Genomic DNA, 27683 nt, shown 5'->3' on the forward strand with positions numbered 1-27683 from the left:
GCCGCTTACCTCTTCTCCTCACCTGACTATCACCTCCCCCTCCTTCTTCCCTTTCTCCCATGTCCAACTCTCAAACTCCTTGTTCTCCAGACCTTTTCCTTTCTCACCCACCTGGGTTCACTTTATCACCTCCTCCTTCCCCTTCCCCCTCCCCTTTTATTCTGGCATCTTTCCCCTTTCCTTCCTGTCCTGATGCATGGTCTCGGCTCAAAATGTCAGCTGTTTATTCATTTCCATAGATGCTGCCTGACCTGCTGAGTCCCTCCAGCATTTTGTGTGTGTGTGTGTTGTTCTGGATTTCCAGCCTATGCAGAATCCCTTGTGTTTAAGATGCAGCAGGCCAGGCACCACCTATGGAGGGTAATACTCAGCCGATGTTTCAGGCCGAGGCCCTTCATCAGGACTGGCCAGGAAGTGGGAAAAGCTCAATAAGAAGGTGATGGCATTGGCAAGTGGATGGGTGGGAGAGAGGGATGAAGGAGGAAGCTCCGAGTTGATAGGTGGAAAAGATAGACGGCTGAAGAAGAAGGAATCTGATAGGTGACAAGAGTGGTCCATGAATGATAGAACAGTATAGCATAACACAGGCCCTTTGGCCCACAATGCAATGCTGACTCTAAGATTAATCCGACCCTTACTCCTATATAGCTGTGATTTTTCTATCTAAGATAAATACCTCTAATGTATCAGCCTCTACTACCACCCCGGCAGCTTGTTCCACGCACCCAGCACTCTCTGTCTACAAAAAACCTACCTCTGACATCCCCCCTATACTTTCCTCCAAGCGCTTTCCAATAATGCCCTCCCACCACTGGGAATACCCTGCCTTCTTTGCACTGCTCACAGTTTAAGAGACTGTCAATTGCCAGATGTGTTCTCCAAGTGAACGACTCTTTGCTCCATCATCCACAGGGGATAACTCCACTCAACTTCATTCACCCCACCACCGCAATGTACCGCCTCGCCTTCAAGGACTCTTCATCTCATGTCCTCGATATTTATTTGTTACTATTATTAATTGTTGCATTTCTTTCTGTATGTGTAGTCTTTGGCTGTGTGATCTTTCATCGGTTCTATTGTGTTTTTTGGTGTTTGATCTGAATCCCAGGCTTGCGTGTGGTGACAGACCGTATGTGTCCTTTGATAGTAAGTTTACTTTGAACTTTTTTGAACGCCGCATGGGAACACTGGCTGGTATTTCCTCCTCATAGGGCCCATGTGTAGCTCAGATGACAGTCCTGCATGAGGGTTTCGGACAGATGGGGATGGAAGGCAAATGGGTGACACGACAGCAGAGTTCAGGCCCTTCGGCCCACAATGCTGTGCCAGCTTTCTATTTCTTTATTTAGAGACACAGTGTGGAACAGGCCCTTCGATGCAACGTGCTGCACCACCCAACAACCCACCTACTTAACCCTAGCCTAATCACGGGACACTTCACCAGGTAACCTACGGATCAGCACGGCTCTGGAGTCTGGGAGGAAACGGGACCAGCAGGAGGAATCACACACGCTCACAGGGAGGACATAGACACTCATTACAAACAATGCAGGAATCGAATTCAGAACTCTGAACTGTAAGTGTCATGCTAACCGCTACGCTACCACCTAAGATCACCTAACCCTTCCCTCCCACATAGTCCTCTGTTTTTCTAACATCCATGTGCCCATCTCAGTCTCTCATTAGACACACTCCCTGTGGTAAACTATGTATACCTATCTGGACACGCCCCTCTGCTGACTGCTCCTGTGGCTCCTCCCGCATACCCCTGTATAAAGGTGATTGGGGTACTGCTCCTCCCTCAGTCTCCGAGATGTCGTGCTCCCCTTCTGCTGCTAATAAAAGCCTATCGTTCACTTCCTGTCTCCAAGAGTTATTGATGGTGCATCACTCCTAATCCAGGTAGCGTCCTGTTAAATCTCCTCTGCTTCCACACCCTTCCTATAGCGAGGTGACCAGAAATGAACACACTGTATTCCAAGTGTAGTCTAACCTGGGTTTTATAGAGCTGAAAAATTACCTCCTGGCTTCTGAACTCAAATCTCCTGACACCTCCTTAACCACCCTATCAACTTGGAGGAAAAGTTCAGGTTTAGTTGACGGGGCAGTTGCGGGATTGAGAGAATTGCCCTGGTTGTGGGCTGTACCTGTGGTGGTCACCGTGGTGGTTAGTGGCCTTGTCCGCCTGTTTCCGGACAGCCCGATGAGTGAGACGCGGTATGTGGTGGCGGGTTTCAGGCCAGTGATGAAGGCAGTGTGTTGGTCCCCAGCGGCAGTAATATTCTGTGTGTCTGCAGATCCCTCGGCTCCGTACTGGATAACGAAGGAGTCAAAGCCTCGCTCGGCAGCCCAGTGGACCTGCAAGGAATTTTCCGTGACGTTGTTCCCTGAGAGGCGAATAAGTTTACTCAACTGGCTTGGCCTGACGCCATTGGTGTCCACAGAGGCTGCAGCGAGGAAGAAAGGGGAGAAAAGAGAGTGTTAGAGGGAAAGGCTGTGGTCCGGGGTGAGTTAGCAGGTCTCCCATTGCTCCCAATCTCAGGCTTCCGGCCACAGCGTCCTGGAGACGAATGTGGTGATCCAAGCTGAGAAGGAAAACTTGGCGCTGAGCTGCAACGTCCATTCAGGCCCTGACTCAGGAATAGTCTTTTTTAGGTTTGTAAGGGTGGTTTTGGAGACAGCGTGGGGAGGTGGGGAGGGCTAGGGTTCAGGGACATCGATGAAGGGGAGTTAGATGTCAGGAGCAGTTAATGAAGAGTCAAGGGCAGAAGCCAGTGTTTGGAATTCAGGTTGAGCACTCCAGTGATTCCGGGGTAGGGGGAAGTGATGAGGCTGAAAAGTCTCCAGGTTGGAGGGTTACAGGTCAGAGGTCCACGCAGGCTGGAGGCACCCCCAATCCCCAAGTTGGTCAGTCCCAAAGTCAAGGCCTAAAGGTCAAAGTTCCATGATCGGCCGGTCCTGGGGTTGACGCCCAAAGGTCACAACCTTATGATCAGCCAATCCTGGGGTGATACTCAAAGGTCAAAGTCCCATAATTGGCCAGTCCATCTGGCGAGGCCCAAAGGTCGAGGTCTTGTGATGAGTGAGTCCAGGAGTTGGTCAGAAAGGCTGTGAGCCCAGGGGCAAGAAGTGGAGGCTCAGAAGCAGAGGTTATTGAGGTCAGAGGCCTGTCTGTGCGAGCGAGTGGGTAGATGGATGTGAAAGGAGCCTGTTTTGCTGTTGTCTTGTTTATGTTGTTGCGCTTGCTTGTGTGCTGCTGAACACTGTGGGCATGTTATGTTGGTGCCAGAATGTGTGGTAACAGTTCTGGGCTGCCCCAGCACTTTCTTAATGCTACAATGCATTTCACTGTATATTGTGATAAAAAAATCTCGCTCTGAATCTGGAGGGGCTTGGCTCACTCCGATTGCTGGTAACCACACTGACCTCAGCATCCTCCAGTGGGTGGTCTGTCTGCCTGAGGCCGATGGAAGCAGATAAGCAGGGACATGTGGATCCTGAAGAAGTAGGAGGTAGAAAGGTGGGAGGGAATAGCGGGAGAAAGCAGCCTGCAGCCAGCGTCACAGTGTGTAGATACCGGTGAGTCTATACTTTGTATTACAGTGAGATACAATGAAGAATGTAATATTTGCAGTGATTATGCACTGTATTGTGTTACATACATTGTTGAGGTGGTGGTCTGCACGTAATGGGGTTAGAGACCCTGCACCTCACAGTACAACCACCCTTCCTCTACAGAGTGGTACAGGCACAAAAAGCTACATACGCGGTATATCATGTTACAGGGGCCCTCAGCTGTATACAATGACACAGTCACTGTGGGCTGTGCACATTGCACCTCAGGTACAGGCACAATGACCTCGATACACCGGGAGTGGTGCACTGGGTTCTACAAATTGTATCCCAGGCTACAGACACACAGAGTTGCATGCATTGTATCCCAGGGTTTATGTTTACTGACCTGTATATATTGTATCCCTGGGTACAGGTACAGCAATCTGTGTACAGTGTATCCCAGGGCACAGGCACACTGACCTGTATACATTATATCCCAGGGTACAGGCAAACTGACCTGTATACATTATATCCCTGGGTACAGATACATTGAGCTGTATACATTGTATCCCAGAGTGTATGTGTACTGACCTGTAAACATTGTACTACAGGGTACAGGTGCACTGAGCTGTATACATTGTATCACAGGGTACAGACACACTGAGCTGTATACATTGTATCACAGGGTACAGACACACTGAGCTGTGTACATTGTATCACAAGGTACAGGTGCATCGATCTGTATACATTGTATTCCAGGCTACAGATACACTGAGCTGTATACATTGTATCACAGGGTACAGACACACTGAGCTGTGTACATTGTATCACAAGGTACAGGTGCATCGATCTGTATACATTGTATTCCAGGCTACAGATACATTGAGCTGTATACATTGTATCCCAGAGTGTATGTGTACTGACCTGTAAACATTGTACTACAGGGTACAGGTGCACTGAGCTGTATACATTGTATCACAGGGTACAGACACACTGAGCTGTGTACATTGTATCACAAGGTACAGGTGCATCGATCTGTATACATTGTATTCCAGGCTACAGATACACTGAGCTGTATACATTGTATCCCTGGGTATAGGTGTACTGAGCTGTGTACATTGTATCACAGGGTACAGGTGTACTGAGCTGTATACAATGTATCCCAGTGTACAGACACACTGAGCTGCATACATTGTATCCCAGGCTACAGACAAACTGAGCTGTATACATTATATCCCTGGGTACAGACACACTGAGCTGTATACATTGTATCCCAGGCTACAGACACACTGAGCTGTATACATTGTATCACAGGGTACAAACACACTGAGCTGTATGCATTCTATCCCAGGCTACTGACACACTGAGCTGCATACATTGTATCCCAGTGTACAGGTGTACTGAGCTGTATACAATGTATCCCAGTGTACAGACACACTGAGCTGCATACATTGTATCCCAGGCTACAGACACACTGAGCTGTATGCATTCTATCCCAGGCTACTGACACACTGAGCTGCATACATTGTATCCCAGTGTACAGGTGTACTGAGCTGTATACATTGTATCCCAGGGTACAGACACACTGAGCTGCATACATTGTATCCCAGGGTACAGGTGTACTGAGCTGTATACAATGTATCCCAGGGTACAGACACACTGAGCTGCATACATTGTATCCCAGGGTACAGGTGTACTGAGCTGCATACATTGTATCCCAGGGTACAGGCGCATTGAACTGTATACAAATAGTCTTGTACAGGTTGTATCCCTGGATACAGGTGCAATGTGCTGTACATACTAGAGCCTGTGCTCTGTCCTACATGCTGACAGCCACTGCCCAAAGGTACACAGAGCAAGGTGTGTCCGTCAGCCACATTGCACCACAAGCGACTTATGGTGAGTGAGACTTGGTGGAAAGAGGGGGGAGGGGAGAGGGATGGAGAAAGCTGGGAGAGTTTGAAGCAATACGGTTTGAGATTTTGGTGCTTCGAAAGTTGTAACTGAGTGCGAAGCCCAGGTTATCAGGTTACTCAGGGAACAGACGGGGAAATATCTGCATTGAAGAGATATTTCCAGGGGCAGCTGCTCGCTGACTGTGGCCTGGTACCTGTGGTGCTGATGACGATGGAGAGGGGGTCAGTGCGACGGCCCCCGGACGCGCCGTGGACGTAGACAGTGTACTTGGTGCTGGGCTGGAGACCCAGGATGATGTAGGAGCGACGATTGCCAGCGACCCGGACCCTCTGCACCCGCTCGGATCCCTGCGCCCTGTACTGAATGACGAAGGAGTCGAAGCGCCAGCGGGCCGACCACGACAGTTCCAGCGAGTCGGCCGTGATGTTGGAGACGGAGAGGCTGCCCAGAGCCCGCGGCTGGCCTGGCCTCACGCCTTCCTGAACAATGGAAGCTGGAGGCAGAGGGTGAGTAGGAAGAGGGAGGGTGGAAGGTGAGACGGTCAGTGTACGCTGGGCTGTGTGACAGCCTAACGGTTAGCACAGTTGTTTTACAGAGATAGCGATCACTGATCAGGGTTCAATTCCCGCTGCTGTCTGTAAGGAGTTTGTACGTTCTCCCAAAACCACATGGGCTTCCTCAGGGGGCTCTGGTTTCCTCCCACAGTGCAAAAACGTACGGGTTAGGGTTAGGGTTAGTAAGATGCATGGGTTAGGGTTAGTAAGATTTATGGGTGAGATTAGGGTTAGTAAGATGCACGGGTTAGGGTTAGTAAGATGCATGGGTTAGGGTTAGTAAGATGCACGGGTTAGGGTTAGTAAGATTTACGGGTAAGATTAGGGTTAGTAAGATGCAGGGGTTAGGGTTAGTAAGATGCACGGGTTAGGGTTAATAAGATTTACGGGTAAGATTAGGGTTAGTAAGATGCACGGGTTAGGGTTAGTAAGATTTACGGGTAAGATTAGGGTTAGTAAGATTTACGGGTAAGATTAGGGTTAGTAAGATGCACGGATTAGGGTTAGTAAGATGCACGGGTTAGGGTTAGTAAGATTTACGGGTAAGATTAGGGTTAGTAAGATGCATGGGTTAGGGTTAGTAAGATTTACGGGTAAGATTAGGGTTAGTAAGATGCACGGGTTAGGGTTTGTAAGATGCACGGGTTAGGGTTAGTAAGATGAACGGGTTAGGGTTAGTAAGATTTACTGGTAAGATTAGGGTTAGTAAGATGCACGGGTTAGGGTTAGTAAGATGCACGGGTTAGGGTTAGTAAGATTTACGGGTAAGATTAGGGTTAGTAAGATGCATGGGTTAGGGTTTGTAAGATGCACGGGTTAGGGTTAGTAAGATGAACGGGTTAGGGTTAGTAAGATTTACGGGTAAGATTAGGGTTAGTAAGATGCACGGATTAGGGTTAGTAAGATGCACGGGTTAGGGTTAGTAAGATTTACGGGTAAGATTAGGGTTAGTAAGATGCATGGGTTAGGGTTAGTAAGATTTACGGGTAAGATTAGGGTTAGTAAGATGCACGGGTTAGGGTTAGGGTTAGGGTTAGGGTTAGGGTTAGGGTTAGGGTTAGGGTTAGGGTTAGGGTTAGTAAGATGCACGGGTTAGGGTTTGTAAGATGCACGGGTTAGGGTTAGTAAGATGAACGGGTTAGGGTTAGTAAGATTTACTGGTAAGATTAGGGTTTGTAAGATGCACTGGTTAGGGTTAGTAAGATTTACTGGTAAGATTAGGGTTTGTAAGATGCACGGGTTAGTGTTAGTAAGATGAACGGGTTAGGGTTAGTAAGATTTACTGGTAAGATTAGGGTTAGTAAGATGCACGGGTTAGGGTTAGTAAGATGTGCGGGTTAGGGTTATTAAGATATATGGGTTAGGGTTAGGGTTAGGGTTAGGGTTAGGGTTAGGGTTAGGGTTAGGATTAGGGTTAGGGTTAGGGTTAGTAAATTGTACAGGTTAGAGTCAGATGTACAGGTAGGATTAGGGTTAGTAAGATGTGCGGGTTAGGATTAGGGTCAGTAAAATGTACTGGTTAGGGTTATTAAGTATACAGATTAGGTTTAGTAAGGTGCATGGGTTAGGGTTAGGGTTAACTTTAGTAAGCTGTGGACTATCTGTCTACTTATTTAGCAAAAAGCATGGGATAGATCCTTCAGCCCTTCGAGCAGTGCCGCTCAGCATCCCCTGACAAGCCCGATTCGACCCTAACCTAATCCCAGGACAATCTGTCCAGTCCTGTGGGAGGAAACTGAAGCTCCTGGAGAAAACCCAAGCATTCCACGGGGAGGACGTACAGCCTCCTTACAGAGGATGCTGGGATTGAACTCTGAACTCCGACGCCCCAAGCTGTCATAGTGTCACTCTAACCCTACACTATCGCAGCGTCCGAGCACGGTGCATGCTGGTGCTGGTAGCATATCGACACTTGTGGGCTGCCCCCAGCACAAAACCGGACCATGTTGGTCGCTGCATTTCAGAGTACCTTTTCTGTGTGTGAGGCAATTAACGGTAATCTTTATCTTTAACCTGCGTTTCTGCAGTGCTTGTCCAGAGAACGCAGGGAAGGGTGCCTCGCTTGTAGGCTGCATGGTGTCTACCCTGTACCCAACGCAGCAATCGTTCCCTTCAGCCAGTGACGTGGCAATGAGAAGAGAGCTGTTTGTCCAGTGACATGGGTATCATTGGTGCGGGAGAGTCCCTTTCCCTGAGGACTAGGCCAGACAAGATGCCCAGGAGGAAGTCCTCTCTGTGTCTGGAGCTGCCTCAGTACGTGGGCCCGCCCTGGAATATCACTCCAAATGGTGGGGGTGGGGGCAGTAGTATAGGAACCCTCCACCGTGACCATCTCCCCTACTGCCCCACCTTTCCGAGGCCTCGTGCTTCACAGCATTAGGGTGACTCCAGTGTCTGTCACGATAATGCAGAAGGTTTGAAATGAGGAGGAGGTGGAGAATGAGAATCTGCTCGGTGTGGCGTGAGGTACCTGCGGTAGTCGCTACGAGGGCCATCAACCTGGTCAGGAGCATCTCGTGCACGCCATAGAGGTAGATGATGTATTTGGTGCTCGGACGCAGGTTGGTGATGGAGTACGAACTCTCGTCTGCGGCCACCGTCAGGTTCTGGAAGCCAGGCGAGCCGTGGGCCCTGTACTGGATCAGAAAGAACTGGTAGACATGCTTCACCGTCCAAGAGATTTGCAAGGAGTTGGCCGTGATGTCAGAGACTCCGGGCCTGGCGGGGGAGGCAGCCACTGGGGTGTCTGTGGAGGCCAAGAGAGAGGGGAGCCAGGTGAGAAGGATGTCCAGTCACTGCCCCAGCGACAGGAAAACGATGGGCAGTCTGCAGAGAATCCAGCGCATAGAAACTGCTTCGTGATGGATTCTCCATCAGAACCAGCTCTCCGTGAGGGAATTCAGGGTACAGTGGGAGAGGTAATTGCATGCAATGAGGATGGGGGGAAGAGAGGGGGGCAGTGAAAGAGAGAGAGAGAGAGAGAGAGAGAGAGAGAGAGAGAGAGGGAGGGAGAGGGAGAGGGGAGGGGGAGCGGGAGGGAGAGAGAGGGAGAGAGAGAGAGGGAGGGAGGGGGAGGGAGAGGGGAGGGGGAGGGGGAGGGGGAGCGGGAGGGAGAGAGAGGGAGAGAGAGAGAGAGAGAGGGAGGGAGAGAGGGGGGGAAGGGGATAGGGAGGGGGCTCCATCCCATAACGATAGCCTGTACATAGCAGAAGAAACCCTTGGACCTGCACAAGGTTTCCTCAAGTCTGATCCATCAGGCTGGTTTATGGTGTCGCCTGATGGAGTCTTGTCTGACAGCCCGCGGTCAGAGGTCTATTGACCGTATGAGCCTGCCTCAGGCTTCAGCCTTCCCGTCGGACTCAGCCGGCCGAGATGATCATCACCACATGGCCCTGAAGGAAATATCTGCCAAAGATGAATGTTTCCTTCAGTTTCTGCTGTGGTGCTGGGTGTACCTTTGGTGATGACTGTGGCGGAGATGGGTTTGGTGTGACGTCCTCTGGACACTCCGTAAAGGTAGAACGTGTACTTGCTGCTGGGCCTGAGGCCTGTGACAGTGCGCGAGCGGGTGCTGCCTTTTACAGAGACTTTCCGCACATCCTCTGTACCCTCTGGCCGGTACTGCACCACGAAGGAGTCAAAGGCCTTCCTCGCTTCCCAGGAGAGGCGGACTGAGCTGGCAGACTCCACCATTGCAGAAAGACCGCCCAGCTCGGCCTTCTCGCTGGGCCCGGTGACTCCTGTCTCCTGGGAAACTGCAGCACAAACAACAACAAGCCTTTCACTAGCAACGTATAATTTGACTCCCCCACCCATCCCTACCCCAAGCCATGAATGGGAGATACCAGCAGAGAAAACCGGATGTTTTGTCAAAGAAGGGCCTCTCAAGAAAGGCAATGGGAGTTAGGGAGGAATATCAGTCCTCAGAGAAGGTAGGCAATGCAATATTGGCATACATTTCGAAAGGACTAGAATATAAAACAATGAGGCTTCCTTTGTCGACCCACACTCAGTATTGATGGCAGTTTTGAGCCTCATATCTAAGAAATGATGTGCTGGCTTTAGAGAAGGTCCAGAGGAGAGTTACAAGAATGAGCCCAGGAATGAAAGGGTTAATGTACGAGCAACATTTGCTAGTTCTAGACCTGAATTCATTGGAATTTAGCAGAATGAGGGAGGATCTCATTGAAACACACCTAATATTGAAAGGCCTGGATAGAGTGGATGTAGAGAGGATGTTTAATATAGTGGGGGAGTCTTGGACCAGAGGGCACAGCCTCAGAATAGAGGGACGTCCCTTTAGAACAGAGATGAGGAATTTTTTAGCCAGAGGGTGGTGAATCTGTGGAATTTATTGCCATAGACGTTGTGGAGGTCGTCACTGGGTATATTTAAAGTGAAGGTATATTTAAAGGGCTGAAGAAGAAGGAATCTGATTGGAAAGGAGAGTGGGCCATGGGAAGGAGGAGGGGAACCAGAGGGTGGAGATGGGAGGATGAGGAGAAGAGAAAGAGTGAGAGAGGAACCAGAATTGAGAATGAAAAATGAGAGAACGAGGAGGGAGAATTTACTTCAAGTTCGAGAAGTCGATGCTCATGCGATCAGGTTGGAGGCTACCCAGACGGAATATGAGTGGCCTCGTTGTGGCAGAGATGAGGCTATGGACAGACATGTGAGGATAGTATTAGAAAGCCAAACTGAAATGGGTGGCCAACAGGGGATGCCATCTTTAGTGGCGGATGGAGCGAAAGTGCTCGACGAAGTAGTGCCCCAATTTACGTCGGGTCTCACAGTACAATAACAGGTGAACAGCAGCAAATTGGTATGTCACCAAAGACCTTTGCAAGTTTCTACAGATATACTGTGGAGAGCATTCTGACTGGTTGTATTCCTGTCCAGCATGGACCGACTACTGCGCAGGATCAGAAAAGCTGCAGGAAGTTGTTAGCTCAGCCAGCTCTGTCACGGCACCAGAACTGAAGGTACATTCAAAAGGCCAAGCCTCAAATAGGTGGCCTCCACCACCCGGGACATGTCCTCTTGTCACTGCTGCCATTGGAGAGGAGGCACAGGAGTCAATGATTCAGGAAGAGCTTCTTCCCCTCCACCATCGCATTTCTAAATGGACACTGAAGCCGTGTACACTTCCTCAGTACTTTCCTTTCTGCACTACTGGTTCACTTGGTCACCTTGTTGTAATCTATAGTTTCACTCTTGTATTGCAATGTACTGTCATCACAAAACAACACATTTCACAACAGTGATATGAAATCTGATTCTGAATTATCTACTCCCAAAGCCTGTGCAGGCTGGGTCACTGGGGTATTTAAACAGGAAAATGAGGGAACTTCTGCAGAAGAGGAAATGAGGTCTGGGGCAGATCAGTCATGATAATATCGAGGAGTGATGCAGCATGGATAAGTGCCTGGGTAGGGAGTGATGGTGGGACTGGTTAGAGGGGCTGAGTGGCCACCACCTGCCCCTATTTACTTGAGAAGTCCAACACCAACACCATCAATGGATGCCACTGTCTGGTGATACAATCCACAGAGGAAAATTAGCAACATCTAGGCTTTTGGAGGGCTTTTCAATATGTTAACCAGGTCAGGGTCTGTTTGTGACTTCCATTCCACTTGAAGTTAACCTTTAACTTACTGAGGTGGTCTTACTGAGATCAACATGACATCGTTCCATTCATGAGGCGACTAGGAATACAGAAACACGTAAGAACACGAGACCTTCCTCCTAAACCTCAGGCTGCTCTCCCATGGTAAAGAGACTACAATGTTCCATTGACGTGTTCATCTTCATAAGTCCATGGGGGAAATATCAGTAAGATTGAAAGAGCACAGGATGTTGCTACAACTTGAGGAGCTGAGTTTCAGGGAAATGTTGAGCAGGTTAGGACTTTGTTCCTTGGAGCCGAGGTGAATGAGGGGGAGATTTAGTTGAGGTATAGAAGATTATAAGGGGCACAGATAGGTTAAGTGCAAGCAGCCTTCCTCCCTGAGGCTGAGTGAGGACTAGAACTAGTGGTCATGGGTTAAGGGTGAAAGGTGAAAAGTTTAAGGGGAATGTTGGCATTTACTTCAAGGGATTAGAATATAAAAGCAAGGAGATAATGCTGAGACTTTTTAAGACACTAGTCAGGCTGCACTTGGGAGTATTGTCAACAGTTTTGGGCCCCTTATCTCAGAATGGAAGTGTCGTCATTGGAGAGAGTCCAGAGGAGGTTCACGAGGATGATTCCAGGAATGACAGGGTTAACAGATGAGGAGTGTTTGGCAGCTTTGGGCCTGTACTCACTGGAATTTAGAAGAATGCAGGGGGATCTCATGAAACCTACTGAATGTTGAACGGACTAGATAAGGTGGATGTGGAGAGGATGTTTCCTCTGGTGGGAGTAACCGGAACTAGAGGGCACAGCCTCAGATTTGAGGGGAGGAGGAATTTTTGTATCCAGAGTGTAATGAATCTGTGGAATGCTCTGCCACAGAGAGCTGTGGAGGAGGCCAAATCCACAGGTATATTTAAGGTGGAAGTTGATAGTTTCCTGATTGGTCAGGGCGTTAAAGGATATGGCAAGAAGGCAGGTGTATGGGGTTGAGTGGGATCCAGGATCAGCCATGATGAACTGGCGGAGCAGACTCGATGGGCTGAATGGCCTAAGTCTGCTCCTATGTATTATGGTCTTATGAGGGAGAACTTTTTCACTCAGAGGGTGGTGAGAGTGTGGAATGAGCTACCAGTAGAAGTGGTGAATTGCAGCATTTAAGAGAACTTTTGTAGGTACGTGGATGGAAGGGGTATGGAGGGTGTGGTCTAGGTGCAGACCAGATGGGCTGAAGGGCTCTATATCTCTAAAAGACAGTCAGACAGGTATATGGTTAGGAAAGGTTTAGAGGATATGGACCAAACACTGGCAAATGGGGCTCCTTGAATTGATATCATGGTCAGCATGGACCAAATGGGCTGAATGGCCTGTTTCGGAGCTGTGTGGCTGTTAAACCAGGGCACCGGTCACTAACTCCTCTCCCAATGGTTTGCCCAAACACTTGAAGGGATTGTGAATGGTTCAGCATTTTGTAGGCAGAGACAACAGGCTTGGAAGGAATTGAAAGGTACAGCAGCAGTTCAATCCGATACATAATATAGAAGAGAGAGAGAAAAATAAATAAAGAAATAACATGTACGTGTACTGAATAGATTAAAAATCGGGCAAAAACAGAAATAATATATATTAAAAAGTGCGGTAGTGTTCACGGGTTCAATGTCTATTTAAGAATCAGATGGCAGAGGGGAAGAAGTTGTTCCTGAATCGCTGAGTGTGTGCCTTCAGGCTTCTGTACCTCCTACCTGAAGGTAACAGTGAGAAAAGGGCATGTCCTGGGTGATGGGGGTCCTTAATAATGGATGCTGCCTTTCTGAGACACAGCTCCTTGACGGTGTCCTGGGTACTTTGTAGGCTAGTACCCAAGATGGAGCTGACTAGATTTACAACCCTCTGCAGCTTTATTCACCCCTGTGCAGTAGCCCCCCCCCCCCACCCCCCGCCCATACCAGACAACGATGCAGCCTGACAGAATGTTCTCCACAGTAACTTATACTTACAAGTTTATGAATTGGGCATATTGGGTTGACTAATTCCTTGTTCAGAATTACTATGTGAGATAGGGGCATCTCTAGAGGGTGCAAGTGGTAGGAAACGGTGCAGCTGTTTGGAAACAGTTCCTGTGAGGTGCAGAGGAAACATCTAATTGCTAAATTGAGATCTTTGGGACAGACACAGTTTAACACGGAGAGTTTGCTCCGATATCACTGCCATTCTAACGTATATAAGAGTGTATTTGGCTTTCTGAAAAGCATTAGACTTTATGATATTGTTTGAGTTTTTTTTTGGTGGGGGAAATTTAGTGGGCGAACTTCTTGTCTCTCTGCTCTACACACCACCTCAGTAGGTCTGTGCTACGTTGGTCTGACAGCCGAATTAAACTTCACAAGAAGAACAAATTGGTACTGGAATATGCTGGGACCACCTGTGGTATTGGCAACAGTGCTTAGAGGTTTGGTGCGTTGGCCATCGGAGAGCCCATAGACTCAGAGTGTGTAGGCCATACTAGGCCTGAGGCCTATGATGGCCGTGTTTCGCCGCTCGCCAGTTACCGTGAGGTTTCTCACGTCCGCAGAGCCCGTGGCTACATATTCAACAAGGAAGGAGTCAAAGGTACCTCCTGCCTCCCAGGAGAGTTCGAGGGAGTGCCCAGTGACCCTGGAAACCGATACACCATCCAGAGTAGGCACAACCATCGGCTTTTGACCCTCCATGAGGGTGGAGGCTGAAATACAAAATACACGGTGATTAGCTGGTTCGCAGTTCCCACGGTAACACACATAAAGTGCTGGAGAAACTCAGCAAATCAGGCAGCTTCCATGGAGAGGAATAAAGAGTCATCGTCTTATTTTGGCTTGTGATTCTCCGTCTTATTCAGGCTTCTGCCCATTTCCTTTCCAGTCCTGATGTAGGGTCTCGGCCCAGAACGCTGACTTTCCATAGATGCTGCCTGTTCCTCCAGCATTTTGTGTGTGTTGCCCTGGTTTTCCAGCATCTGCAGAATATCAGTTCCTGTCTCTCAGGGAGGAAGTGAGAGAGAGTCGGGGAGAGACGGGATGGTCGAGGGTGGGGGAAGAGCATCCCAGAGAAAGAGAGGCAGAGAGTTAAGTATACTAAATGTTTTATCTACGAAGAGGAGCGGCACCTCACTACCCCAGAGGTCCCGCTCTCTCGAATTTAATTAAATGTGAGGAAGCACGGCGGTGCAGCAGTTTGTGGAATACACACCAGCAACCCGGGTTCAATTCCCGACACTGTTTGTAAGGAGCTGGCACGTTCTCCCCATGCCCACCGGGTACTCTGGTTTCTTGCCACAGTCCAAAAACGTAAGGGTTAGGGTTAGAGAGTTCTGGGCGTACTATATTGGTGCAGGAAGTGTGGAGGTCCTTGTGCACTGCCTCCAGCACAACCTCGGACTGCGCTGGTCCTCACTGTGTATTTCAAAGTTTCGATATAAGTGGGGAGAAAACCTTAATCTTTATAAAATCTTTCTCCGATCTTCCCTGTGTCTTCGCCAATAACTGGACTCGGAACACACACACACTGTGGTGAACTACATATACCTGTCTGGACACGCCCCCTGCTGACTGCGCCTGTGGCTCCTCCCACAGACCCCTGTATAAAGGCGATTGAGGTCTGAGCCCGGCCTCTCTGTCTCCAGGATGTAGTATGGTGGTCAACTACTGCTTGTTACCTTCTTCCAGTCAATAAAAGCCGATATCTTGCCTTTACGTCTCAGAGAGAGTTATTGATGGTGCATCACACACACATCCACTGCTCAATCACTCTTGCCCGGAGTGTGTGCTCTCTGGGTGCAAACGATCCTTACCCTCGCATGGATTATTATGTTAACCCTTGCCTTACCACAACTCCCACACCTGCCTGTGGAAACTGGAATTGCAAAGAGGTGATCACTGGTGGGACTCAGGTGAGTGAGACCCTGGGAGAAGAGAGAATCCCAGAGAAAGGGGAGGGGTGAGAGAGGAGCTTTGCTTCACTCCTGGACCTGGAGCTTTCTTGTGTGATATCCACATAGCCCCCTCCTGTAATAAATCTGAAAGAGACACAGATAACGGCCCAGCCTGCAAGGACATATATACTGAAAGATGCCGGAAAAGGGCCAGTAACATCATGAAGGACCCCACCCATTCTACTCACGGACTGATTGTCCCTCTCCCATCAGGGAGGAGGCTACGTAGCATCCACGCCAGGACCACCAGACACAAAAACAGTTACTTTCTCCAAGCAGTAAGGCTGATCAACATCTCCACCCACTCGCCCACCCCTCCACACCCCCAACCACCACTACTTTATCATTTCCTGTCAGTCACTTTATGCACTGACACTCCTGTGCCTAGGGTCACTTTATACAATCAATCTGTGTATGAAAGCTGTCTTGTGTATTTATATTTAATGTGTTTTTTATTATTAGTGTGTGCCTTCTTGCGTTGCATCGCCTCAGGGGCAAAATTATTCCATATTTCTTTACACTTGTGTACTGGAAGTGACATTAAACCACCATAAATAGTCACATTCAGAGAGGGAGAGGGGCAGGAGAGATGGGATGTGGGAGAGGGATGCTGTAGAGTGGGAGAAGCAGTTGAGGAAAGGAAGGGGAAAGGGGCTGAGAGTGAAGGACGGTCAAAGAGATGCATCATTGCACCCAGCACCTTACAGTACCTGTCGTGGTGACCTGGGTGGTCAGGGGCTGGGTCTGCAAACTCCCCGAGATCCCGTAGAGATGGATGATGTATCGGGTGGAGGGACGGAGACCACTGATGAGATACACTCGCTTCCCGCCGGCCACCGTGATGTTCTGGGTCTCCTGTGACCCCTGAACCCTGTACTGGATGACGAAGGTGTCAAAGGTCCTGTCCGTGGTCCAGGAGAGGCGGACAGAGTTCGATGTGACGGTCGGAGTTGACAGGGTGCCCAGTCTCACTGGTGCTGTAGGACCTTCAGACGCTAAAGCAGAGAGGGTAATGTGGTGAGAAACCATGGGGTGTGCCCAGCTGCACACATACAGTGAACAAGAGATTGGAGAACATTTCAGAAATCTAAAGCGTAAGAGCAAGTAAACCTGTGCAGTTTTGTCACCTTCTCAGGTTTCACCTTAACCTATGACCTCTAGTTCTAGCTTCACAGTGGGGAAAGCCTGCTTGTATTTACCCTCTCTATTTTCTCAGTACGATAACACCATAAGACTTTATGGGTACCTTGCATCTGTCTTCACTGTGGAAGACACTAGCAGTGTATCAGAGGTCTGTGAGTGTCAGGGAGCAGGAGTGAGTGCCATTGCTATTACAATGGAAAAAGTGCTTGGCAAACTCAAAGGTCTTAAGGTGGATAAGTCACCTGGACCAGATGGACTACATCCCAGAGTCCTGAGAGAGGTTGCTGAAGAGACAATGGATGCATTGGTCATAACCTTTGAAGAATCGCTTGATTCTGGGATGGCCCCAGACGACCAGAAGATTGCAAATGTCACTCCACTCTTTAAGAAGGGAGGAAGGCAAATAAAGGAAGTTATAGGCCAGTTAGTCTAACCTCAGTGGCTGGGAACATTTCAGAGTCTATTATTAAGAATGAGGTTTCAGGGTACATTGATAAAATAAGTCAAAGTCAGCATGGTTTCTATAAGGGAAATCTTGTCTGACAAATCTGTTAGAGTTCTTCGAGGAAGTAACAAGCAGGGTGGACAAAGGAGAGGCAGTGGATATCATTTACTTGGATTTTCAGAAGGATTTTGATAAGGTGCCACACACGAGGCTTCATAACAAAATGAAATCCTATGACGTTACGGGAAAGATACGACTATAGATGGCAGAATGGCTGACAGGCAGGTGGCAGAGAGTGGGAATAGAAGGGATCTTTTCTGGTTGGCTGCCAGTAACTAGCGGTGCACCTCGGGGTCAGAACTGGGACCGCTACTTTTCACGTTGTTTGTCAGTGATTTAGATAATGGAATTGATGACTTTATGGCAAAGTTTGCAGATGATAGGAAGTAGGTGGAGGGCTTGGTAGTGCTGAGGAAGTAATGCGATTGCAGCAGGAGTTAGACAAATTGGATGAATGGGCAAAAAGTGGCAGATGAATAGTGTTGGGAAATGTACAACAATGCATTTTGGTAAAAGGGACAACAGTGCGGACTATTACCGAAATGGGGAGAAGGTTCAAACATCAGGACTTAGGAGTCGTCATGCAAGCCTCCCAGAAGGTTAATTTACAGGTTGAGTCTGTGGTAAAGATGGCAAATGTAATGTTGGCACTTCTTGTAAGATGAATAGAATATAAAAGCAAGGAGATAATGCTGAGCCTTTATACGATACTAGTCAGGCCGCACTCGGAGTATTGTCGACAGTTTTGGGCCCCATATCTCAGAAAGGGTGTTTTGTCATCGGAGAGAGTCCAGAGGAAGTTCACGAGGATGATTCTGGGAGTGAAGGGTTAACACATGAGGAATGTTTGGCAGCTTTGGGCCTGTACTCACTGGAATTTAGAATTCAGAAGAATATGGGGGATCTCATTGAAAGCGATCAATTGGTAAGAGACCTCGAAAGAGCCGATGTGGAGAGGATGTGTCCCGTGGTAGGACCAGAGAGCACGGCCTCAGAATAGAGGGGCACCCACTGAGAACAGAGCTGAGGGGGAATCTCATTAGCCAGAGGGTGGTGAATCTGTGGAAATCATTGCAATGGACAGCTATGGAGGCCAAGCCTTGGAGTATATTTAAAGCAAATGTTGATAGGTTCTTGATTTAGTCAGGATCAAAGGTTACAGGGCGAAGGCAGGAGAATAGGGTTGAGAGGTAATAGATCAGCCATGACGGAGTGGCAGAGCAGATTCACTGGGATGAATCCTGCTCCTGTGCAGATTAGAGAATTGTTGGCTGTTCAGTCGTCTCTGACACAGAAGGCAAAGCAATGTACGGTAACACAGCTAGTCTGGGCAGATAGCCACGCTAATTCACAGCTTTTCTTTCTCAGACCTTGGCAGTAACGGCCCTGAGCTCCTCTGCTGAGGGTATCTCTAAAAACAAACTGAAACAACATGTAGAGAGAGGCAAGTTCACATTGAGAGCAATCAGACCGCTCCACAGTACCTGTCGTGGTGACCTGTGTGGAGAGGGGCTGGGTCTGCAAACTCCCCGAGATCCCGTAGAGATGGATGATGTATCTGGTGGAGGGACGGAGACCACTGATGAGATACACTCGCTTCCCGCCGGCCACCGTGATGTTCTGGGTCTCCTGTGACCCCTGAACCCTGTACTGGATGAGGAAGGTGTCAAAGGTCCTGTCCGTGGTCCAGGAGAGGCGGACAGAGTTCGATGTGACGGTCGGAGTTGACAGGGTGCCCAGTCTCACTGGTGCTGTAGGACCTTCAGACGCTAAAGCAGAGAGGGTAATGTGGTGAGAAACCATGGGGTGTGCCCAGCTGCACACACAGTGAACAAGAGATTGGAGAACATTTCGGAAATCTAAAGCGTAAGAGCAAGTAAACCTGTGCAGTTTTGTCACCTTCTCAGGTTTCACCTTAACCTATGACCTCTAGTTCTAGCTTCACAGTGGGGAAAGCCTGCTTGTATTTACCCTCTCTATTTTCTCAGTACGATAACACCATAAGACTTTATGGGTACCTTGCATCTGTCTTCACTGTGGAAGACACTAGCAGTGTATCAGAGGTCTGTGAGTGTCAGGGAGCAGGAGTGAGTGCCATTGCTATTACAATGGAAAAAGTGCTTGGCAAACTCAAAGGTCTTAAGGTGGATAAGTCACCTGGACCAGATGGACGACATCCCAGAGTCCTGAGAGAGGTTGCTGAAGAGACAATGGATGCATTGGTCATAACCTTTGAAGAATCGCTTGATTCTGGGATGGCCCCAGACGACCAGAAGATTGCAAATGTCACTCCACTCTTTAAGAAGGGAGGAAGGCAAATAAAGGAAGTTATAGGCCAGTTAGTCTAACCTCAGTGGCTGGGAACATTTGTTCAGGGTACATTGATAAAATAAGTCAAAGTCAGCATGGTTTCTATAAGGGAAATCTTGCCAGACAAATCTGTTAGAATTCTTCGAGGAAGTAACAAGCAGGGTGGACAAAGGAGAGGCAATGGATATCATTTACTTGGATTTTCAGAAGGATTTTGATAAGGTGCCACACACGAGGCTTCATAACAAAATGAAATCCTATGACGTTACGGGAAAGATACGACTATAGATGGCAGAATGGCTGACAGGCAGGAGGCAGAGAGTGAGAATAGAAGGGATCTTTTCTGGTTGGCTGCCAGTAACTAGCGGTGCTCCTTGGGGTCAGTACTGGGACCGCTACTTTTCACGTTGTTTGTCAGTGATTTAGATAATGGAATTGATGGCTTTATGGCAAAGTTTGCAGATGATAGGAAGAAGGTGGAGGGCTTGGTAGTGCTGAGGAAGTAATGCGATTGCAGCAGGAGTTAGACAAATTGGATGAATGGGCAAAAAGTGGCAGATGAATACAGTGTTGGGAAATGTACGACAATGCATTTTGGTAAAAGGGACAACAGTGCGGACTATTACCGAAATGGGGAGAAGGTTCAAACATCAGGACTTAGGAGTCGTCATGCAAGCCTCCCAGAAGGTTAATTTACAGGTTGAGTCTGTGGTAAAGATGGCAAATGTAATGTTGGCACTTATTTGAAGATGAATAGAATATAAAAGCAAGGAGATAATGCTGAGCCTTTATACGATACTAGTCAGGCCGCACTCGGAGTATTGTCGACAGTTTTGGGCCCCATATCTCAGAAAGGGTGTTTTGTCATCGGAGAGAGTCCAGAGGAAGTTCACGAGGATGATTCTGGGAGTGAAGGGTTAACACATGAGGAATGTTTGGCAGCTTTGGGCCTGTACTCACTGGAATTTAGAATTCAGAAGAATATGGGGGATCTCATTGAAAGCGATCAATTGGTAAGAGACCTCGAAAGAGCCGATGTGGAGAGGATGTGTCCCGTGGTAGGACCAGAGAGCACGGCCTCAGAATAGAGGGGCACCCACTGAGAACAGAGCTGAGGGGGAATCTCATTAGCCAGAGGGTGGTGAATCTCTGGAAATCATTGCAATGGACAGCTATGGAGGCCAAGCCTTGGAGTATATTTAAAGCAAATGTTGATAGGTTCTTGATTTAGTCAGGATCAAAGGTTACAGGGCGAAGGCAGGAGAATAGGGTTGAGAGGTAATAGATCAGCCATGACGGAGTGGCAGAGCAGATTCACTGGGATGAATCCTGCTCCTGTGCAGATTAGAGAATTGTTGGCTGTTCAGTCATCTCTGACCCAGAAGGCAAAGCAATGTACGGTAACACAGCTAGTCTGGGCAGACAGCCACGCTAATTCACAGCTTTTCTTTCTCAGACCTTGGCAGTAACGGCCCTGAGCTCCTCTGCTGAGGGTATCTCTAAAAACAAACTGAAACAACATGTAGAGAGAGTCAAGTTCACATTGAGAGCAATCAGACCGCTCCACAGTACCTGTCGTGGTGACCTGTGTGGAGAGGGGCTGGGTCTGCAAACTCCCTGAGATCCCGTAGAGATGGATGATGTATCTGGTGGAGGGACGGAGACCACTGATGAGATACACTCGCTTCCCGCCGGCCACTGTGATGTTCTGGGTCTCCTGTGACCCCTGAACCCTGTACTGGATGACGAAGGTGTCAAAGGTCCTGTCCGTGGTCCAGGAGAGGCGGACAGAGTTCGATGTGACGGTCGGAGTTGACAGGGTGCCCAGTCTCACTGGTGCTGTAGGACCTTCAGACGCTAAAGCAGAGAGGGTAATGTGGTGAGAAACCATGGGGTGTGCCCAGCTGCACACATACAGTGAACAAGAGATTGGAGAACATTTCGGAAATCTAAAGCGTAAGAGCAAGTAAACCTGTGCAGTTTTGTCACCTTCTCAGGTTTCACCTTAACCTATGACCTCTAGTTCTAGCTTCACAGTGGGGAAAGCCTGCTTGTATTTACCCTCTCTATTTTCTCAGTACGATAACACCATAAGACTTTATGGGTACCTTGCATCTGTCTTCACCGTGGAAGACACTAGCCGTGTATCAGAGGTCTGTGAGTGTCAGGGAGCAGGAGTGAGTGCCATTGCTATTACAAAGGAAAAAGTGCTTGGCAAACTCAAAGGTCTTAAGGTGGATAAGTCACCTGGACCAGATGGACGACATCCCAGAGTCCTGAGAGAGGTTGCTGAAGAGACAATGGATGCATTGGTCATAACCTTTGAAGAATCGCTTGATTCTGGGATGGCCCCAGACGACCAGAAGATTGCAAATGTCACTCCACTCTTTAAGAAGGGAGGAAGGCAAATAAAGGAAGTTATAGGCCAGTTAGTCTAACCTCAGTGGCTGGGAACATTTCAGAGTCTATTATTAAGAATGAGGTTTCAGGGTACATTGATAAAATAAGTCAAAGTCAGCATGGTTTCTATAAGGGAAATCTTGTCTGACAAATCTGTTAGAGTTCTTCGAGGAAGTAACAAGCAGGGTGGACAAAGGAGAGGCAGTGGATATCATTTACTTGGATTTTCAGAAGGATTTTGATAAGGTGCCACACACGAGGCTTCATAACAAAATGAAATCCTATGACGTTACGGGAAAGATACGACTATAGATGGCAGAATGGCTGACAGGCAGGAGGCAGAGAGTGGGAATAGAAGGGATCTTTTCTGGTTGGCTGCCAGTAACTAGCGGTGCTCCTCGGGGTCAGAACTGGGACCGCTACTTTTCACGTTGTTTGTCAGTGATTTAGATAATGGAATTGATGGCTTTATGGCAAAGTTTGCAGATGATAGGAAGTAGGTGGAGGGCTTGGTAGTGCTGAGGAAGCAATGCGATTGCAGCAGGAGTTAGACAAATTGGATGAATGGGCAAAAAGTGGCAGATGAATACAGTGTTGGGAAATGTACGACAATGCATTTTGGTAAAAGGGACAACTGTGCGGACTATTACCGAAATGGGGAGAAGGTTCAAACATCAGGACTTAGGAGTCGTCATGCAAGCCTCCCAGAAGGTTAATTTACAGGTTGAGTCTGTGGTAAAGATGGCAAATGTAATGTTGGCACTTATTTGAAGATGAATAGAATATAAAAGCAAGGAGATAATGCTGAGCCTTTATACGATACTAGTCAGGCCGCACTCGGAGTATTGTCGACAGTTTTGGGCCCCATATCTCAGAAAGGGTGTTTTGTCATCGGAGAGAGTCCAGAGGAAGTTCACTAGGATGATTCTGGGAGTGAAGGGTTAACACATGAGGAATGTTTGGCAGCTTTGGGCCTGTACTCACTGGAATTTAGAATTCAGAAGAATATTGGGGATCTCATTGAAACCGATCAATTGGTAAGAGACCTCGAAAGAGCCGATGTGGAGAGGATGTGTCCCATGGTAGGACCAGAGAGCACGGCCTCAGAATAGAGGGGCACCCACTGAGAACAGAGCTGAGGGGGAATCTCATTAGCCAGAGGGTGGTGAATCTGTGGAAATCATTGCAATGGACAGCTATGGAGGCAAAGCCTTGGAGTATATTTAAAGCAAATGTTGATAGGTTCTTGATTTAGTCAGGATCAAAGGTTACAGGGCGAAGGCAGGAGAATAGGGTTGAGAGGTAATAGATCAGCCATGACGGAGTGGCAGAGCAGATTCACTGGGATGAATCCTGCTCCTGTGCAGATTAGAGAATTGTTGGCTGTTCAGTCGTCTCTGACCCAGAAGGCAAAGCAATGTACGGTAACACAGCTAGTCTGGGCAGACAGCCACGCTAATTCACAGCTTTTCTTTCTCAGACCTTGGCAGTAACGGCCCTGAGCTCCTCTGCTGAGGGTATCTCTAAAAACAAACTGAAACAACATGTAGAGAGAGGCAAGTTCACATTGAGAGCAATCAGACCGCTCCACAGTACCTGTCGTGGTGACCTGTGTGGAGAGGGGCTGGGTCTGCAAACTCCCCGAGATCCCGTAGAGATGGATGATGTATCTGGTGGAGGGACGGAGACCACTGATGAGATACACTCGCTTCCCGCCGGCCACCGTGATGTTCCGGGTCTCCTGCGACCCCTGAACCCTGTACTGGATGAGGAAGGTGTCAAAGGTCCTGTCCGTGGTCCAGGAGAGGCGGACAGAGTTCGATGTGACGGTCGGGGTTGACAGGGTGCCCAGTCTTACTGGCGATGGGGCATCTTTGTCCTCAGGATCTGAAACGGAGAGGTTGAGGCATGAAGAGTCATGGATTTCACTACAACCCACACACAGCAGGCGGGAGCAGAGACTGCCAACCTTCAGAATTGGCTTCCAACTCTGAGGCCCCTGACAGAAATTGTTAGTCCACAGGAAGTAAGCAACTAAATCTGCTTCAGGACATTAAAAATGAGTGAGCTGGACCGAGTGAACATTACAAAAATATCACCTAATCTGTGATGATTCTTTACACTAACAGCCAGCTTCTCCGATGCAGGAAATGGTCCTGAGCACATCTGCCAGTCTACAGGTGAGTTCCTGGACGGACAATTACAGAGGGGGTGGGGGAGGGTGAGGGGGGAGGGGGAGGGGGGAGTGGGGAGGGAGAAGGGGGAAGGGGAGGGGGGAGCGTGAGGGGGAAGGGGGGAAGGGGGAATGGGAGGGGTAAGTGGGGAAGAGGAGGGAGAGGGGGAAGCGGGGAATGGGAGAAGAGAATGAGAATGAGAGAGAGAATTTGAGAGAGAGAGAATGTGAGGGAGAGAGAGAGATGGAGACAGAGATTGACATTCAGAGGGATCGGACTGCTCCACAGTACCTGTCGTGGTGACCTGGGTGGAGAGGGGCTGGGTCTGCAAACTCCCCGAGATCCCGTAGAGATGGATGATGTATCTGGTGGAGGGATGGAGACCACTGATGAGATACACTTGTTTTCCGCCGGCCACCGTGATGTTCCGGGTCTCCTGTGACCCCTGAACCCTGTACTGGATGAGGAAGGTGTCAAAGGTCCTGTCTGTGGTCCAGGAGAGGCGGACAGAGTTCGATGTGACGGTCGGGGTTGACAGGGTGCCCAGTCTTACCGGCGATGGGGCATCTTTGTCCTCGGGATCTGAAATGGAGAGGTTGAGGCGTGAAGAGTCATGGATTTGACTACAACCCACACACAGCAGGCGGGAGCAGAGACTGCCAACCTTCAGAATTGGCTTCCAACACGCCGTCTGAGGCCCCTGACAGAAATTGTTAGTCCACAGGAAGGAAGCAACTAAATCTGCTTGAGGACATTAAAAATGAGTAAGCTGGACCGAGTGAACATTACAAAAATATCACCTAATCTGTGATGATTCTTTACACTAACAGCCAGCTTCTCCGATGCAGGAAATGGTCCTGAGCACATCTGCCAGTCTACAGGTGAGTTCCTGGACAGACATTTACAGAGGGGGTTGGGGAGGGTGAGGGGGAAGGGGGGAAGGGGAGGGGGAATGGGAGAAGAGAATGAGAATGAGGGAGTGAATTTGAGGGAGAGCAAGAGATGGAGACATAAATTGACATTCAGAGGGATCGGACTGCTCCACAGTACCTGTCGTGGTGACCTGAGTGGAGAGGGGCTGGGTCTGCAAACTCCCCGAGATCCCGTAGAGATGGATGATGTATCTGGTGGAGGGACGGAGACCACTGATGAGGTACACTTGCTTTCCGCCGGCCACCGTGATGTTCCGGGTCTCCTGCGACCCCTGAACCCTGTACTGGATGAGGAAGGTATCAAAGGTTCTATCTGTGGTCCAGGTGAGGTGGACAGAGTTCGATGTGACGGTCGGGGTTGACAGGGTGCCCAGTCTCTCCAGCGATGGGGCATCTTTGTCCTCACCAGCTGAAATGGAGAGGTTGAGGTGTGAGGACCCTTACACAATGCCTCAGATATGTTCTCATAAACACCTGATACAACTTCAACATAATATCCAACTCCTGTACTCAGTACTCCGAGTATTAAGGCCAATGCGCCAAGAGTTCTATTAATTGTTCTGTCATTGGCAGGTTTTCTCTCAGCAGCTTGAGGCCCGTGTTCTCTGCCCTTAAGACAGTCCTCTGAGTCTCTAGGCTTGACTAAGCCCATGGTTATCTGACCACATTATCTCTAATTGATTCTTGGCTGTTTGAACACTTGACCCACACCACCAATTCAGGAACAGTTATTATCCCTCAACCATCAGGTTCTTGAACCAGAGGGGATAATTTCACTCACTCCATCACTGAACTGTTCCCACAAACCACTTTCAAGGACTCTTGATCAATGTCCCCTCTAAGCGGGGGTGGGGGGGGGCACAGGAGTATCAGGACTACGACTAGAAAGAGGTAACAGTCTCTTCCCTCGGGTTGTGAAACTATGAATACCCTGCCCCCACCCATGAGCTGTTTACTGCTTACTTGTGCTGAGGTCTATTGTCATATTGAATTCTACATTATTAATTTATTTATGTTTAATGTACATGCTTTGTGGGTGCACCGTGGTCCAGAGAAACGTTATTTTGTTTGGTTGTACTGTACAAACAGATGGCAATAAACTTAAACTTGAACCTGAATCTGCTCCATTATTCCATCATGGCTGCTTTATTATCCTTCTCAAGCCCACCTCTAACGACTGGACTAACCCAGAACCCATCACGTACACCCAATGACTTGGCTCCACAGACGCCTGTGGCAATGAATTCCACAGATTCACCACCCTCTGGCTAAAGAAATTCCTCCTTATTTCTGTTCTCAAAGGACATCCCTCTATTCTGAGGCTGTGCCCTCTGCTCCCATATTCTCTCCACGATAAGAATATTCCCTCTGCTGTGCACGTGTGCACATGCCCGTGTGTTGATAATGTGGAGTTTGTGATTTGTTTGTAGACTTTAGGACAGGCTTATTTATACTGTTTGTATATATAAATATGAGCGAGAGAGACATAAATATAGATAGATAGAGATATGTTCACAATACTGTAAGATGGATCGGACTGCTCCACAGTACCTTCAGTGGTGACCTGGGTGGAGAGGGGCTGGGTCCGCACAGACCCTGAGATCCCGTAGAGATAGATGATGTATCGGGTGGAGGGCTGGAGATCCCCGATGATATACACTCGCTTTCCGCCGGCCACCGTGATGTTCCGGGTCTCCTGTGACCCCTGGACCCTGTACTGGATGAGGAAGGTGTCAAAGGTCCTGTCTGTGGTCCAGGAGAGGCGGACAGAGTTTGACGTGATGCTTGGGGGTGACAGGGTGCCCAGTTTCATCGGAGCCGCTGGAGCTAAAACAGAGAGGTTAAGGTATGAGGACCCATTGATATTTCTTCCGATCTGCGGCCTGTGCAGAATGATTCCAACATTGAGCATAGATCAGTACAGGCCCTTCGGCCCACAATGTTGTGCCGAACTCTATACCTATTCTATGTTCAATCTAACCTTCCCTCCTGTATAACCCCCCCATTTTTTTTATCATCCATGTGCCTATCTTGAAGATTATTAAATGCCCCTAATGCATCTGCCTTTACCACCACCCCTGGTAGTGTGCTACACATACCCACCTCTGTCTGTGATAAAAAATCTGTCCTGGGGTAAGTGTCTGGATAGTCACTCGATCTACACCTCTTGCCACCTTGTACATCTCTATCAAGTCACCTCTCATCCTCCTTTGCTCGAAACAGAAAAGCCCTGGCTCACTCAGCCTACCTTCGTAAGACTTGTCCTGCAGTCCAGGCAGCATCCTCTGCACCCTTTATAAAGTGTGCACATCCTTCCTGTAATGATGCCTCCAGAACTGTACACAATATTCCAAGTGTGGTCTAATCAGGGTTTGATAGAGCTGCAACGTTACCTTGCATCTCTTGAACTCAATCCCCTGATTAATGAAAGCCCACACACCATACGGCTTCTTAGCCATCGTATCTACTTGTGCAGCAACTTGGAGGTATCTACAGAGGTGGATCCCGAGATCATTCTGTTCCTTTACACTGCCATGAGATTCCCGGCGCTGGGAATTAGCCTTCCAACTCATCGCTGGAAGCATCTGCCAGAAACCTGGACTGCCTCAGAA

General features: G+C 48.7%; 1 protein-coding gene across 10 annotated transcripts in view; it reads right to left on the minus strand.

The window, feature by feature from the left end:
- LOC140719374 (tenascin-X-like) overlaps positions 1-27683 on the minus strand; it is a 212983-nt gene that overhangs the window by 25208 nt on the left and 160092 nt on the right. For 7 of the 10 annotated variants that reach the window (XM_073034029.1, XM_073034053.1, XM_073034045.1 and 4 more), the window contains 12 exons: positions 26623-26898; positions 25190-25480; positions 24431-24721; positions 23562-23852; positions 21138-21422; positions 18740-19024; positions 16318-16602; positions 14255-14362; positions 9482-9781; positions 8497-8772; positions 5666-5965; positions 2148-2447 (listed from right to left, as the gene is read on the minus strand). In XM_073034029.1, coding sequence (XP_072890130.1) covers positions 2148-2447; positions 5666-5965; positions 8497-8772; positions 9482-9781; positions 14255-14362; positions 16318-16602; positions 18740-19024; positions 21138-21422; positions 23562-23852; positions 24431-24721; positions 25190-25480; positions 26623-26898 — 3288 coding nt within the window. The remainder of the gene's footprint in view (positions 1-2147; positions 2448-5665; positions 5966-8496; positions 8773-9481; positions 9782-14254; positions 14363-16317; positions 16603-18739; positions 19025-21137; positions 21423-23561; positions 23853-24430; positions 24722-25189; positions 25481-26622; positions 26899-27683) is intronic. The other 3 variants (XM_073033986.1, XM_073034020.1, XM_073034038.1) reach the window with 3 other exon arrangements.

Source organism: Hemitrygon akajei, chromosome 2 (genome assembly GCF_048418815.1).
Source record: "Hemitrygon akajei chromosome 2, sHemAka1.3, whole genome shotgun sequence".
Taxonomy (NCBI): Eukaryota; Metazoa; Chordata; class Chondrichthyes; order Myliobatiformes; family Dasyatidae; genus Hemitrygon; species Hemitrygon akajei.